The sequence below is a fragment of the Bufo bufo genome, chromosome 4, assembly GCF_905171765.1.
Source record: "Bufo bufo chromosome 4, aBufBuf1.1, whole genome shotgun sequence".
Classification (NCBI taxonomy): Eukaryota; Metazoa; Chordata; class Amphibia; order Anura; family Bufonidae; genus Bufo; species Bufo bufo.
Window position 1 is genome coordinate 102,947,716 of NC_053392.1, and position 17,384 is coordinate 102,965,099.

Genomic DNA, 17,384 nt, shown 5'->3' on the forward strand with positions numbered 1-17,384 from the left:
TCCATCGGAGTCCTTCATCACAGATCTGATCACAACAGCGCAGCATGCCGAGCCATATTGTCCAGTAAATTACTGGGCTCCTTGATGGAAACCCACTGGGCCCTGTCTGTGCATGATAACACGGAACTGGTGCTTTTGTTATTTACATTGTTCTGCTTCTAGAACGGAGTAGAACAATGGAAATCCCTACTAATCCCTAAGATAAAGCCTCAACACGTTCAGGCCCTATTAGACTGCACCTGTCACGGTGGGGAGTGGGGGGGAAACTCCCCACCGTAAAGTGAGGAGAACGGGGAAGCAGCTAGGCCTGGACACGAGGAAAAGGGAGAAGGTCACCTCCTAATGCCGCCCTAATCCTGGCCCTGACTCCTAACCGTATGAGCAGACCCAGATGGTAGGTGGGCTCATACACAGGAACCTCGGACCCTGAGTCACCTGAAGATCCCTGCAATGAGGTTAGGAGCAGGAGACAAACTGTTCATCCCAGACGCGGATGAACAGGAGTCTCCACCGACCTAGCTACAAGGAAAAGGACAACCAGTAAACACCGACTGGATTGGCAGGTAAGAGCCCAGGAACAACATGCACTTACCTTCCGCGGCCCCAACGACGACCGGACCCCCATGCAAACGGGAAGCATGGGGGTCCCAGGCAGAGCTGCTCACCGATTTGTGATTCCCCCTCCGGGGAACCCTGACACCCCCTTCCGGAGATTATGCGACTCACAGGTAAAATGTCTAGCAAACCTGCTGGAAGACAGACACCACATGCCAGACATGTAATGACAACTAGACATACAACAGACCCCGCACATAACCCACACCAAACATAGATACAAGGGAAGGTAAAGACAATGGGAACATAGGTGAGACATTGATGTCTAGCTAGGAGGCCCTCCCACTGGACAGATGGTATATCCAGAAAAGGAGCAGCACTCCAGCTCTCACAAAGGCTGAAGGGCCACTGACCTCAAGCTCACAACACAACTTAACCCCTCCAGCACCAGACAGGGAAGGACCCATGCGAAATTAGGAGCCACCTACATGCACCTACATACAACAACTACATGTTGCCTCAGGCAACCGTGTCACGGCGCACACAACAGAGGCCCTGACAGCACTATTATGGCCCAGTTGTCGGGGATATGAACACTCGTTCCCTATAATCGAACAGCTCGTTCACTGACTGACTGGCATCTTTTGTCAGCATGAAAGATACTTGATTATCGGCAGAACATCTCCCTGTGTAATCAAAGATCTGCTGCTGATCATCTATAGTAAAGGAGGGAGGATGACTGTCGGAGCAATCGTTCCCCTCTCATTCAAAGTCTGCATCGGCCCCTGTAATCAGGCTAGTGCAAACGAGCGCCGATGGATGATTATCATTCATCGACATTCACATTACCCCGAAGATCAGGCAATGTAATACATCCCTTAGATTCTAGTCAATTGATTTCCTGATTATCTATTCTGTATAGGATGGTGTTAAATACTATTGATTAGCAATCTTTCATCATGATCAGGAGTAATAATTGATAGACTCAGCATTTATTGACTAGTAGTTACATTATGGGCATAGCCATAGTAGAATTTCGCTGAACTGCCACCAGACGATTAGGCCCTTTAAAACATAACCTTTATTTTATTGTATTAAATTAAACGAAAACCAAAAAAAAAAACGAAATATTATTCAGTAGGTTAGAGGCTACTACTTGTTTGCCTCACTAGCTGTCTCTATCTCACATATTCATACAGCTAGGCTCCGGAGCAACAGTAGGACACGGTGCTATTAAAATAGCAATTGATAAGCTACTGCCCGCCCGCCACGTTTTCCTGCACCAGCAGCATCATCAGGGGACTACAGACACAATTAGGACGGAGGTGCTATAAGGTTCTAGTTCATGTGTGCCCCCGGACTGCCGCTCCGATCCCATTGACTATAATAGGGGCGGGGGCGGCGTTCCGGCGAGAGGCAGCCGGACTAAAAGTACTGCATGTCGTACTTTTAGTCCGGCTGCCTCTCGCCATGCGCTGCCGTGCTGCCGCCGGAACTCCGCCCCCGCCCCCATTATAGTCAATGGGGACAGAGCAGCAGTCCGGGGGCACACGTGAACTAGTGGCAGGATGGATCCGACAGGCTGTTCACCCGCCGAAACAGCCTGCCGGACTCCCCTGCCGCTAATGTGAAAGTACCCTTAGAGGAAAATCTATCAAGACTGGCCCTTTCTGCGCCGAACTTGATATTCCCTGTGCTTCCGGAGGATTCGCCTAATTTATGACTAGGTGCAGGCCTTATCATAAATTAGGCGCATCTTGCTGCAGTCATTGCGCCTAACCATAAATTTACATTTCCTCCCCTGGGCTCGATTTTTCACTCCCTTCACGTAATCTTTGTGTTTTAGTGCCACCAGACTAGACTTCGCCCAATGAGTACTATCCACCCAATGCCGAAATTAATAATTTTTATTAGATATTAACTTTGAACTTTTGATGGTTCAGAAGACGGGGAACATTTCTGCTTGTGTCTAACGTATAATTCTGCAATTTGTTTCCCTAGAATCCAAGAGCAGAAAAGGTATTCCTCTCAGGCTATGGAGTGGAATTGGCCATTAAAAGTACAGAATATAAAGCAAAGGACGACACACAAGTGAAAGGTAACCGTGAAGCCTGACACGATCCTGTTTAAAGTAGGCAAGTTCCATATAGATCCCCATTAGGAAATTCCGACTTATTTCCCCTGCGCCGCTTCCCGGCTGCACTTACCTTGTTTGGCTGCAGCGATGATGTGCTCATATACTCCACATGACCGCGGCAGCCGATCACTGGCCTTAGTGATCTTGTGCTGTGCGCTGTTCAGGCCAATTGACTGTCTGGAGTACATGGGATATCACTGCTGCAGCGAAGGGGAGGATGAGAGTGGCTGCAAGAGGTCTTTCAGGGCTTGGTTGGTACAGAGCATCCATTTTGGACATCATGGTCAGCTCTCTTCTCTACCTTTTGTAAAAATCAATGCATGCCTATAATGGACTGCGTAATACTTTGACATAGAGCTTTCTGTAGTAACAATGGTTCATTGTGTGTAACCTGTCCTTACCGGGTTGAGGTGTTCCTCCAAGGAGAAAAAAAGAGTTTGATCCAGCGAGTAAAATCCACAAAGTCTTTATTTCTTCATATCAAAATATTAAAAAACACTATCCCTCCTTTTAAAATTAGTATGACCAATGCCTGAATTGATCGAAACGCGTCATATTTTTCAAAGGAGGGATATTGTTTTTTAATATTTTGATATGAAGAAATAGACTTTTTTTTTTTCTGCATGTTCGAAGGGTGTGAACACATCCCCGATCCGTCCTGAGTGGATCAGATGACCTTCCACCTGAGAGCTGGACACCATTACTACATAAAATTCCTTCAAGGAAGCATAAAAGGATATTTTGCGTAGTCATTTTTCATTTACTTGTATATGGACATAAGCACCTGTTATGTTAGTTGATATGTGGCTGATCATCATCATTACAGCGTGCCCATTTCTGCATTTACTCTGTATTCCAGGTAACAATGTGAATGCCACCGTGGACAATGACCCAGTGGACGAGGTTCAAGGCTTTCTCTTTGGAAAACTCAGGTAGACTTTTTTTTTTCGTTCTAGGGAACATCTGCAGTATGATATATATTTATCTGTGGGTCTCACACGTGTAGTCTCCTCCCAAAGCTCAAGTGCGGGACGCGGTCCTGACTAGTATAATAGTACAGAAAATGCTGGCTGCTGTTCTTTTATTATATCATGGCATAGTACACATGGAACAGGATGTGTTTCGACAGTCCCAGCCTTTTTCAACTGGAATAGGCCAAAACTCCTCCCGCACCTATGACCCAACAATAAGGCTCCTTTCACATCACCGTTTCTCCTTTCCGTTCTCCGGCTCCGTTGAGGAGCAGGAGAACGGAAAGGACGGATTCTGTAGATAACTGCGACCTAACTGAGCGTAACGGAGCCTAAAGACCCCATAGATTATAATGGGGTTCGTTTGGTGTCCGCTCAGGACATGATTTTTGAGCGGAAAAGAAAGTCCTTGAAAAACTTGATGAACTGTAAATCCAAAATGTCTTCCAGGAGTAGTTTCTGCTTTTATTGTGGGTTTATGTTGGTGCCTTCACCTGTGCCCTGCACTCTACGAGCTTATATCAGCCTGATGTTTTGGTTATTGGTTTTCTATATCTAATTACTGGTTTCCTACTAGAGGTCAGTAATATCCAATTAGCTTAGGAAAAAGTCTCAGGGGTCCCAGTGTAGTGATGTAGAAGTCAACCACTATAAATCCAGCTTAATTATGGTGTGACTGCCTAATGTATTCTGCAGAGTTTCTCGCATTTGGCCTTTACTTTAAAGGCTAGGTACACCTTTGGGGGCAATTTTTTTTGTTATTGCATTTTGAGCTAAAAATAATGTTTTGAATTAGTCTTTATTAAAAAAAATATGAAGCCTTTTTTTCTGTACAGAGCTTGACATGCTCCAGTAGCACCCTTTTGGATTTTCTCGCTCGTATCATTGGGGGACACAGAAGACCATGGGTATAGCTGTTGCCACTAGGAGGCGGCACTAAGCAAAAAAGTGTTAGCTCCTCCTCTCAGCTATACCCCTCCCTGCAAACACTGAGCTAATCAGTTTTAGCTTAGTGTCCGTAGGAGGCAGATATGTTTTCCTGCTGGTCTGCCAAAGCTTTTTTCTTTTTCCTTTTTTATTTTTTAGGTCCGGGCTACAGGTGGGCTCTAACCACCTGTTTTCCCCACACTTGAAGGGGGAGACCAGTGGGTCCTCAAGCCCGCCGCTCGTTCCCCATCTCTGGAAGACAAGGAGGAACAGTGGATCTCAAATCCTCTGTTACCCACCAGCAACAGTGTCACCTTGTCTCCTACTGGAAAATATTTTTTTTCTTCAGAACCTTGGCCCTGTTCCTGTAGCCCGCGATTCACCGGCCCTCGGTCCCATCTCCCATCCCCAGCCCCCTCACCCATTTACAGGCATAGCTCTCCTCTGGGCATCGGTACGCCCGTTCCCAGCCCTCTCTGTTTGGGGGGCAGGATCCCCTCGACACTCCCACTCCCTCACTACACCGCTCTCCCTGCCGGAAGCGCTTCCGGTCGTCCCGCCTGTACTAGACCACATTTTTCCAGAGTGTTTGGGGGCGGGGACTGTGCTCTCAGAACACAAAACCTTCGCGCCCATATCTTCGCTCCACCAGCGGCCCGCTGTGGCTGGGGGAAAAGTGATTTGGTATAACTCAGGAAAGGGTTAATAGGATTGGGGCTCAGTGTAATTTTAACAGCAATTAACCCTTGGACCTCCGGTCCTATTTTGGGCCTAGTTCCCATCGCCCTATAGCACTACAGTGGGGCTAGTGCTGCATTGGATAGGCGGTGTGCTTGCATACGTCCTGTAGCATTGCCCTCCCTTCATAAGCGGAGTAGTTAAACTACCAGTATTGGGGCATTTAACACTGGACCCTGTCCGTCCGGTAGCATTGCCTCCTTCCATAGGCGGATTAATTACAATTCCATTGGATACTTTCATCCTGTGGCATTACCCCCTTCCATAGGCAGATTAATTGCACTTGCACTGGATGCTGTACCCCCTGTAGCATTACCCTCCTTCCATAGGCAGAGTACTTGCACTACCACTGGATACTGTACAGGCCGTAGCATTACCCTCCTTCCATAGGCGGGGTATTTGCACTACCACTGGATCCTATTCATTCAATATCATTACTCTCTTTTCATAGGCCGGTTATTTGCACTTCCCATGGGATCCTATAGGTCCGGTAGCATTGCCCTCTTTCCATAGGAGGAGTGTTTACATCACCACTGGATACTGTACAGCATGTAACATTTACTCTCCTTTTCATAGGCGGAGTATTAGCAATACCACGGGATGCTGTACATCCAGTACCATTACCTGCCTTCCACAGGCGGAGTATTGGCACTACCCCTGAATCCTATACTTCCAGTAGCATTGCCCCCTTCCATAGTGGGTGTATTTGCTCTTCCTTGGGGTGCTGTACAGTCTGTAGCATTATCCTTATTCCATGGAAGTATTTGTACTACCACTGGATCGTTTTCAGACTGTTGAAATTACCCTCCTTCCTTCCACATGATACCATATGTTTTGTCGCAGGCGGAGTAATTGCACTAATACTGGATATCATCTGTCTTGTTGGTTTTCCCCCTTCTATAGGTGGAGCAGAGCACTACAACTGCTTACTGTAGTTCCTGTAGCATTACTCTCCTTCCGTCGGCAGAGTAGTTGCACAACCAGTAGTACTTGCACTACCAATGAATACTGTACATCATGTCGGGGTCCCCCTCTTTCCATAGGTGGGGTAATTCTCCTACCTCTGGAAACTTCCGCTCTATCGCATTATCCGTCTTTCTTAGGTGGAGTGATTGCTTGCACATTGACTACCGCAACTACTCTCACTTTTCTCTGGTCGCATTGCATCCTGTTCCAGGGGTGGTCTATTTGCTGGACACAGTTCCTACAATTGCCTTATCCCTCGTCTTACGAGGTATTTTGGCACTACCACTGGATACTGTGAATACTTTCACACTATTCCCTTCCTCAGGTAGTCATTGTACGGATTGGTGTCGGGCGTCTGCGTGGCAGCCTCTGTCTTCCCAGGGTGTTGACCCATGACATACCTTTCCTCGTGCCATGAGTCCCTATGGGGAGCATTCTAGTTTTGTTGCTGTTTCTTGGCACGCTCGGCCTCCACACTCCTGCAGTAGGTGAAATGTCTGCACTGGGTTCCAGTTTTATTCCTTCTTAGGTGGAGTATACGCTAGCACCAATTCATGGTGGCTACTGCTGTTTGACCTCATTTTCAAGTGGAGTCCCTCCTCTGGTGAGGCCACAGGTGCTGGTATGGCTTCCCCTATGAGGCAGTCTTGGGCTGGCCGTAGATTTTTGGGCTACTGTGTGACCCCTTCCCGGGGAGAGTGTTTGCGTTCCTTCTTCAAATGGCGGCAGTTACTGTGTTCTGGCTAGAGGACTCATTGTCAGTGGGCGCGGCACCGGGGGTTCTTCCCACCCCCTTCCTCCATATGGAATATCGGCCCTAGCTTTTCGTGTAGTTCCTTTTGAAGGTGGAATTTTTTCGCTCATTGTAGCTGTGCTTGTGTCTACTTTTCCTTCTCCCACAGTTGGCACTGTGCTCCTGTCTGCCATCACTGGGTGCGGTAGCTCCACCAAGCATGGTATGTATAATGTTCCTGAGACGGGGGCTGAGAGGTACACTTCTTCCTTATGGCGCTGGTCAAATGCCCATACAGTACCAAGCCATGCTGCAGGTGATGGGTTTGTTCACTCCTGGTGGGCATTAGTACAGTTTTATGTACCTGGTATAACCTACCGATTTTCTATGGCACTGGCTTAGCACCTTGTTCTCTTCACATGTAGTGCATCGCCTCTACCATCTGCTACAGTGACGGCACCAGCGTTACCTCCTGGTGGAGTTTGGGTATGCACTTATCCGGTGGCATATGTCAGTTGTCTGCATTTCTTCCCTCGCCGGGTAGAGCGGTCGTACTGTCCTTATTGTCACCACTAATACTGGTTCTCTACTGAGCTGCATCAGCCTCTTCTACTTCTCCCCTTCCGCAGGGCGAGTAGTTGCACTTCCCCCAGATGCTGTTTCTGCCTGCTTGGCCAGTTTCCATAGCCATTGGGTTATCGTATGCCCCCTTTTCTGCTGATGAGTGCCTGCGCTGGTAGTATTGGTTCCTTTCCCAGTTTTTTCTGGGATTTTGTGGCGTTCGATGTCCACACTCCCTTCCTGGCACAATATTTCTACCATCTCTGGTTCCTGTCTGGCCGTTTTGTACAATCCTCTGATAGCCACATTCTCTTCTTCTTTTGGTGGAGAGGTTCCGCGGTGGCGGTCGTTAGTGTCTGATGGGTGTACACAACCTTCATGTTTTTAGACATCAACGTTGCTTCTACCTGTTCCCTTGGACTAGGTAATTTTTTTCTTTAGTTTCCGGTTAGGTCTTCCAGTCCAGGCAGCCTTCCATACGTATCAGACGGCTTCTCTTCTCTCTTGTTACAGAGCTTAAGGTCCTCCTCTACATACCTTTTTTGATCTTGGAGGACACTCTTTTCCTACCAGGTTAATCCCTCATTTTTTGTTATTTTTAATTTTTTTTGGGGGTCAGTTCCACTGCCTTGTTCCATTGTGTCTCTTCTCTCCCACGAGATCTTTTTCTTGTGGGCCATGGTATTGTCAGACATCCAGGTTCTCTAGCCCTGACTTGTTCATGGTCTTGCTCTGAAGTGTTCTTCTCCTCTGGCAGCCCGCTATGCAGTTACAGTTGGGGTTGTTGCCTTCTGGCACCCCTACTTCTTCCCCCATGGGGGGCAAGATTCTTCACATCTGCAGTTCTTTGTCCCTCGGTTTCAGACAAAGTTCGTTTTTTTTTTTCTCATGCCATGTTGTGTCTGTTGATCACTCTAGTGTGTTTTTTTCCCTGGGGTACTGATCCTTGGGTATAATTTCTTTAGAAGTTTCTGGGCCCAGGTTTTGTTTTCTCTCTCCGGTATTCCAGCAGTCGCTCCGTTTGTTCTGGTGACTGACTTGTTTTCTTTCTGGTCCATCTGTAGATATTCTGTATGCTCTCCACTTCTTCCGAAGCCGTGGCTTATGTCCCCTGTTCTGTTCTTCTTCTGCCCAGCCGGGGCCTCTGTGTATTCAGCCGCTCTCTGGCTGGCCTTCCTGGGAATGGCTCTTCCTGACCATTATTTCAGGGTTTTTTGGTGTGTCCTTCCCCCTGCAATTCTGTGCGGGGCCTAATGAAAGGTTTTGGATTCGTTCTGGTTTTGTTCCCTCCCCATGGTACTGCTCTTTAACGTCCCATGGTCTTCTATGTCCCCCAATGATACGAGCGAGAAAATAGGATTTTTTTGTGCTTACCTGTAAAATCCTTTTCTTGCCGAGTTCATTGGCGGACACAGCACCCACCCCGTAAGTACATTGCTGGCTCTCCTTGATGGGTACCTCCGTTTCTTGGTTCTGACCCATCTCCGTCTTTCTTCCTTTTTATTGTGTTCTGTTGGCTTCTCCTGGCTGCTCCTACTGCTTTCGTACAAACTGATTAGCTCAGTGTATGCGGGAGGAATATAGCTGAGAGGAGGAGCTAACACTTTTTTGCTTAGTGTCGCCTCCTAGTGGCAGCAGCAGATATACCTGTGGTCTTCTGTGTCCCCCAATGAACTCCGCGAGAAAAGGATTTTACAGGTAAGCACAAAAAAAATCCTATTTTCTGTCTTTTCCATCAGACCAGGAGCTGACGGGCTCCTTATCTCTGCTCTCTGACCTTATAAACACTCATTATAGCTCAGTTCTTATCTTACTGATAAGAGTGTGGCTTAAGTGTTTATGACCTCTCAGTAGTTTATCAGGTTTATTCGATGACTGGCTGAAATTGAAAGTACCAATCACACAGCTACAAAAACAGTTAACCCTTTGACAGAACAGCTGAATTGAAAAAGAAAATTTTAGCCAAAAATGACTAACATGCAATCATAAAAAAAAAAAAATTGTCTCCGAAGGTGTACATAGCTTTTAAATGTGGAAATATAAAGCTATTAACTATTCTTTGCCTCGCAGGCAGCTGTATCCAGAGCTACAAGAGCAGCTGAAGGAGCTGAGGAAACATTTGGTGGAAAGCACCAATGAGATGGCACCACTGAAAGTCTGGGAACTGCAAGGTACATGAAACTAAATCCTGTTACGGTATTAGAAGACCGGTCATCTATTTTTTTTTTTGTTTGTTACACCTAATACCTTGATTCCAGCGAACACTTCTTTCCTAATAATTCTTTTTTAATGCTTTTAAGATCTCAGTTTCCAGACCGCTGCTCGGATCCTAGCGGCCCCTTCTTCTGAAGCTCTCCTGGTTTTGAAAGATCTGAGCCAGAACTTCCCTACTAAAGCCAGGTAATGTATCGTAAGACGACATTCACGTGTAATGATAAATATCTTTCCCCCAAAATTTGGGACCCTGAGGTTAATGTGGTTGGCCAGTATCTGATACTAGCAGCACATGTCCTGGGAACATCACATGCCTGCAGCTAGTTATGTGCATTATTAGACCATTGGTGCCAATGTCCGATGGTTTAATTTGACTCATTCGAGTTTACATGCGCTCGCCTGCGCTGTGCTCAGAAAGGGTTCTTTTCATCAGTGGCACCATTCGCTTACACTGGGGACTGGCATGGAGACTAGCACATGTGCAGCCCATCCCCTGTGTAAATGAACGGAGGCGGCTGATGGACAGAATGCTTCATCACTGGCAGTTTTCAGAGCGCAGCTCCGGCAGGCAGGTGAGCGGACCTGTATATGTGCAACTAGTAATATATAGAGGCCAACCCCTTTAATGTCTACAAGAAAGATTTCCTTATTTCTGTGTATCGTAAATAGGACTTTAACCAGGACTGTAGTGGACGCAGCAACTCGTATGGAAGTAGAGGAGAACCAAAAGGTCAGTTTCTGCTTATCTGTGGCTGTACATTTAGGTTCAGCATACGGGTACAGTATTAGTATGAATTCTCTTTCTAAGCTCTTATTTAGCCTGTTCCTATTTTTTTTTTTTTGAATCAGATCTTTTTTATTAAACATTTTACAGTGTAAATACACATTTGAACACATTGTAAACAAGGATGACATAGAGATATACTGTCCATAAGGCTAAAAACATAAAGGGTATCAGCCAATGTGTATTAATTAAGAACCCAACCGACCCCCCCCTCCCTCCCTCCCTAACCTGCAAAGTACAAAGGCACATTTTAAACATTTCCATTCAGACGTCGAAACGACAGCCATAAATCCCATAGTTTTCCAAATTTCGCTGGGCATCCACGCTTCTGATATACCATCCGTTCATAACTCAGCATCGTGTCAACCGCGTTTAGGAATTCGCCTAGGATTGGCGGCGCTGTCTGTATCCAATGCAGAGCGATTAACTTTCTAGCAACATATAACATTCTACCTATAGCTAATTTATGTACCTGACCTGTGGCCAGTTCAGAGACATAGCCCAACACACACACTTTAGGATCAGAGGGTACTCGTACCTTGTAAACGTCCTGTATTGTCTGACGTACCAACTCCCAGTATCTCCCTAACCTCTCGCACGTCCACATCATATGCAACAAATCTGCAGAAACCACAGAGCATCTTGGACATTCATCCGTGGGTCTGAACCCTATACGGAACAAAAAAACCGGAGTTTTGTAGACTCTATGGACAATAAACAGCTGCGAGAGTTTACGTCCTTCACTCAGGGAAGAGAGAGGTATCGCCTCCAGTATGTCAGACCATTGGTCATCAGTTAATTTGCCAACATCTTTTTCCCATTTACTTTTAGCCACCAGTGGATGGGACATTAGAAACTTATCAAGCAATAGCTTATATATACAGGATATCATACCTCTCCTCGCCCCTCTAGACAAAATCTGGTGCAATGCAGCATCTCTCCCTGCCACCTCAGTCGTACCTTTAAATGTGGCGTTGTATGCATGTCTCACCTGAAGGTACTTATAAAAGTGAGTTCTAGGCAGTTCATACTTCTCCTGAAATCTGGTAAATGACATGAACTTCCTTTCCTCCAAAAGGTGACTCACCCTCAGAATACCCTTTCTTTTCCATGCCCCAAACTCAGACAAGGAGAGGAATTCTGGCAGCACGGGGTTATCCCACAGTGGAGTGTATTCAGTATTGCCGAGAACCCCCCTCAGGAGCTTGACCTTATTCCATACAGACTGCATCAAGTGTCCCAAATCGCCCATCGGACCACTCTTTCCAGTCCCCCTAGTCTCAAGGATCAGCATTAGGTCATTAGAGGTCAAACAATGTTTAAGCAACTGACACGACATCTCACTCGACTCCAGTTCCATCCACCCCTTGAAATGTTGGCATTGCGCAGCCAGGAAGTACACCCAGGGGTTTGGCACTGCAAGACCCCCTTCTGTTTTAGGATATTGTAACGTTTCAAGCTTAATTCTCGGTTGCCCCTTACGCCATATGAGCTCCCTGAAGATAGCATTAATTGGAACAAATTTGGACTTTGACAGCCAGACCGGGGAGTTATGTAGAACATAAAGTAGCTGGGGCATCAACACCATTTTAATGAGGTTAGCTCTTCCCGCCACTGACAGGTATAGTTTACACCATGCCTTAGTTTTATTACGAAATTTAATAACCAGCGGGTCAAAGTTAAGGCGCCCAAAGTCTCGGATTCTCGGGGATATATGGATACCCAAATACTTAAAGGTCGCTACACATGGAATACTTCTGTCTCGCACTGTCTGTGATTGCACTTGCCCGTCGAGCAGCATAATCGCCGACTTACTCCAGTTAATAGTCAGACCCGACAGGTCCCTGAAGCAATCAATGATTTTCATAGCCGCTTCCAAGGATGGACCAGTATCCCCCAGAAAAAGCAAAGTGTCATCTGCATACATCGCCACTTTATTATTAACTGTCCCGTATTGAAACCCCTTAATGTCCGTTGACTTACGAATCGCTGCAGCTAATGGCTCAATCGCAACTGCAAATAGCAGAGGCGACAACGGGCACCCCTGTCTAGTACCCCGGTCCAGACTGAACTTGGGGGACACCCCTCCATTCGCCCTGACACATGCTTTGGGTTTAGAGTATAACACCCGAACCCAGGATATATATTCATCTCCAAATCCCATATACTTCATAACTCTCCATAGGAATCGCCACTCAATGCTATCAAAGGCCCTGGCCGCGTCCAAAGAAAGGATAGCTCTATCTCCAACATTGTCAGCTGGAAGTTGAATACTGGCAAACACTCTTCTGATATTAATTGACGTTGATTTCTGAGGCATGAAGCCAGTCTGGTCAGAGTGTATGACAGACAGAATCACTTTAGACAGACGCATGGCCAAGACCTTTGCAAGCAACTTAACATCAGTGGAGAGTAACGATATCGGTCTATATGAGTCAGGGAGAGAGTGATCCTTGTCCGGCTTAGGAATGACTACTATTACCGCCTCCTGCATAGACGGAGGAAGCTCCCCCCTTTCCCTGGAATAATTGAATACCTTCAGAAGTTCCGGGAGCAACACTTCCGCGAAGGACTTATATACTTCCGCCGGAAGCCCATCCAAACCTGGAGCCTTGTCATTAGCCATAGCAGCCAATGCCGCCCTCAATTCTTCTAGCTCAATCGGCTCCTCTAACCGCACACTGTCTTCCCTGGAGAGCTTAGGAAGATCTAATGTGGCCAAAAAGGCGTCAATCTCTTCATCCGAGCATGTCACCTTGGAAGCATACAGAGAGGAATAAAAATTATTCAGTATATTCAAAATGCTATCAGTATCGCGCCTGAGGACGCCGCCAGCATCTAACAGGCCAGATATACATTGTGATCCTTGCTGCGCTTTTGCGATAACAGAGAGCATATGGCCTACACTCTCACCTTCAGTAAAAAATTGCTGCTTATAAAACAGTCGTTTCCTCCCTGCTACCTCCAAGAGGTGACACCTCAACTCCTCCTGCCTAGTCTTCAAGGTATTACTTGTTATGCTAGAAGGATTTAACACAAAAGCTTCCTCCGCTAGCTTCATATTATCATGTTTCTGCCGATCAAGCTCTCTAGATTTAGATTTAATCCGACTGACTGTTTTAATAAAGGATCCTCTAAGGAAGGCCTTCATCGCTTCCCAGACGACTAACGGCGACGCAGTCCCTTCGTTTATACAAAAATATTCCCTAAGGGATTGAAGCATATCGGACGGGTCACCCATCAGTTTTAACCAAAAGGCATTAAGTCGCCAATATCTAACCCCCGGCCTGGCTGTCACAGAGATATCAAGGGCGATGCTAAATAAGGAGTGGTCAGATAGGGTCCTAGAAAGATATTCTGAGTTCTGTACAAACGGGAACATATGAGCATTTACCAGACCCAGATCTATACGCGACAGGGAGCCACATGTCGAGGAGCAACACGAGTATTTCCTGTCCAGGGGGTGGGTCTCTCTCCATACATCCATCAGACCTACTTCCCTCAGTATTCTTGCAAACGAGGTTTCACCCGTATTACTACCGCTAGGTGTGATCTGGCATCTATCAAGCGAACTGTCAAGTACATTATTGAAATCTCCCACTATCAACATTGGAAGTTCAGAAAATTCTGCCATAAACTCTATGAGCCTCCTTAAAGGCACCGAGGAAAATGGTGGGGGTATATAGATTGTCGCCAACACCATTCTCATCCCTTGGACCACACAATGCATTCCTATAAACCTTCCCTCTTCATCCACACATTCCCTGAGACATTCAAATATGATATTCTTATGAACTAGGATACTAACCCCCCTGGAATGCGAGGAGAAGACGGAATGCACCGAATACCCCAGCCACGGCTTTTGCATGACATGTATAGATTGTTTGGTCATATGCGTCTCTTGCAAGCATATTATTGCCGGCTGATATCTAGATAAGTAACGGAACAGACCATGTCTCTTCGTAGCATCCGCCATTCCCCTCACATTCCAGCTAAGTATTCTCGTGACAGGTCCCATAAGAATGAATACATATATAAAAGTACATTTGATATTTACACCTCTCCACCTCCCAACAGCTGCGAGGAAAAATAATGTTAGTCACCAGACTGTAGACTCCCATCTCTTCTCTATTGCCCACGACAAAATATACAAGGACTGTACGTCTTAGCATTTTAGAATTGCCATCAATAGCACCTTTGACAGTATTAACCCCCGCTAAACCCTTCCCCCCTCCCTCCCCCCACCCAACCATCCCCCCCCAGGCAATAAACATATGTAGTATAAATAGATTCAGTAATGAACTCGGGGCCAACATTATGAACCTGGCCCAACAGCGCCTGAAGCAGCACAGCATCCAGCACGATACCGTACGCAGGCACATTAAGAATGTGGGGAGCAACCTCGGGCGTATGCTCTACCCACAAAATGTCTCCAGCAACCGGCTAAAGACAAAAGAAAATGTCCACAACGGTGGGTGGACAGTCCAGGGGACATCAAAGCTTCACTCAGGAGCAGGAATGTCCATCAGTCTCAGGTGTCTGTTGATGGAATCCTAAGGCGACGCTCATTTTGATCCAGCCACTTGACCGCAGAGTCCGAGTCTTCAAAGAATACAGCGGATCCAAACGCCACCACCCTGAGCCTGGCCGGGAACATCATGGAGTACTGTACTTGCAAATCTCTCAGCCTCCGTTTAATCTCCACAAAGCGAGCCCTCTTTTTTTGTACATCTGACGAATAGTCAGGGAACAGGGACACCTGAACCCCATTGATTTTTAAATCAGGATGCGACCTTGCGGCCCTCAGTATAGTGTCTCTGTCTCGATAATGCAGGATTTTAGCCAGTATTGGACGTGGCGGACGTCCTGGCGGCAAAGGCCTGGTGGGGACCCTATGCGCTCGTTCAACAGCATACAGTGCAGAGAGTCCTTTATCACGGAATTTTTCTGCAAGCCATTTCTCAATAAAATCAGTGGCCTCTGGGCCCTCAGACTTCTCAGGAATGCCCACCAGCCTAACATTATTGCGGCGAGAGCGGTTTTCAAGGTCGTCAGTTTTCGCATAGAGCGCCGCTATATCCTTTGACGCAGCCCTGCTCTCTCTCTGTAGGGTAATGGCCCCATCTTCCAGATCTGAGACCCTCCTCTCCACCTCTGAGGTGCGCTCAGCCACCTTATGCAGGTCATGCCGGATAATAGATATGTCCGCTTTTAGGCTTCCAATGTTAATGTTCATATTCTGGAGAGTGACGTTACAGCTGGCAATAGCTGCCATCACATCTTTCAAGGTGGGCTCAGGGGCATTAATCACTTGCAGGCTAGAACTCGCCCCCCCCTCATACTGGACTGGAGAATGCTGGTCATCATTACAGGGGCCGTCTTGCTCCCTTACTTCTTCCTCCACTTGTGCCAGGGTGCCCTCTTCCTCTCCCCATACATGGCTGGGGGACTGGTGTGATTTATGAGCGAAGCGCTCTAGCCGCGCTGCCGCTCCCTGACTCACCGCCGCTCTCAGGTCAGGCCACTCTTCCTCCTCAGCGCCATCTTGGGATCTTGCCTCCCTGTCCTGCCGGCTCGGCGTTTTGCCTCTTTTCGCAGGCATATTGCTGCCACTTGTACCGGACCGCTTCCTGACTGTGTCCCCCGCTCCTTCAGAAGTTTTAGTATTATTTCGCCACCGTTTGCGGTGTTAAAGACAGGATAATCGCCGGAGCTAGTGCGGCGTGCGTCCTACTCCATGCGCCGCTAGGCTCCGCCCCCCTGTTCCTATTTTTTAGACTATAACTACAAGCTCTGCCTCACCTGCCTGACATTGATGGCTTCTGTTCTGTGGCCGATTGGAGGCATTATTATTTTTGCAGCACTGCCATCACTAGCCCTGTGGCAAGTCACACAGATGAGATATTGATGGCATATCCTACCACTGTGCCATCAACGTCTGTACTGAGAAAACCCCTTTAGTGTCGTTGGTAATTGATAAAAAAAATTAATGCAAACTAATATCATTTGTTTTATACATTTTTGCATTTCTAACATTTGTTTCTAACCGATGCACATTGCCTATCTACTTGTTTAACCCTTAGGATATCTGAGGGTTTTTTGTTTTTGCGTTTTCATTTTTCTTCCCCGTCTTCCTTTAGCCATAACTTTTTTATTTCTCGCCCATATTCCTTGGGGGACACAGGAAACCATGGGTATAGCTCTGCTCTCTAGGAGGCGTGACACTAAGTGAAAGCTGTAAGCCCCTCCTCCATCAGCTATACCCTTCAGCCTGGAGAAGAGACTGCCAGTTTTTGCTTAGTGTCCAAGGAGGCAAGACACCCCCTGCTTATGCAGGGTTGTTTTCCTATAATTTTTTATTTTTTGCGTTATTTGTTGTTTTTAATTCGATTTTTTTCTACCTACAGGGACAACAGAGGCGCATTAGACCCCTCTGTTTCTCCCGGGGTTGAGTTGCGCCAGTGCCGGTAATTCCGCACTGCCGCCTCCCCCACAGAAGACAAGGTGGACCAGGGCAGCCTCGCTCCCCTGCGTCCCGCCAGCTGGATGGACTGAGGGCGAAGACAGCGTATGGTGAGAGTGGCTGCTCCAGCCTCCCCTTCCTCCCTCCCACCGCTGCTACATCCCCCATGGCCACTGCTACATCCCCCATGGCCACTGCTACATGGCCACTGCTACATGGCCACTGCTACATCGCCTGCCCCCCCCCCCCGGGCATATCGGGACGTTACCGGGCAGGGGAGTTTATCTGGGCAAGTCCTTGGCAGGGACGCTGCCTTCAGGGGACGGCTGCAGGCA

At 47.2% G+C, this 17,384-nt stretch overlaps 1 protein-coding gene across 4 annotated transcripts in view; it reads left to right on the forward strand.

Moving 5' to 3' along the window:
* UGGT1 (UDP-glucose glycoprotein glucosyltransferase 1) overlaps positions 1 to 17,384 on the forward strand; it is a 119,021-nt gene that overhangs the window by 16,904 nt on the left and 84,733 nt on the right. For all 4 annotated transcript variants that reach the window (XM_040427582.1, XM_040427585.1, XM_040427583.1 and 1 more), the window contains exons 7-11: positions 2,557 to 2,653; positions 3,552 to 3,624; positions 9,659 to 9,759; positions 9,889 to 9,988; positions 10,472 to 10,532. In XM_040427582.1, the coding sequence (XP_040283516.1) occupies positions 2,557 to 2,653; positions 3,552 to 3,624; positions 9,659 to 9,759; positions 9,889 to 9,988; positions 10,472 to 10,532 (432 nt within the window). The remainder of the gene's footprint in view (positions 1 to 2,556; positions 2,654 to 3,551; positions 3,625 to 9,658; positions 9,760 to 9,888; positions 9,989 to 10,471; positions 10,533 to 17,384) is intronic.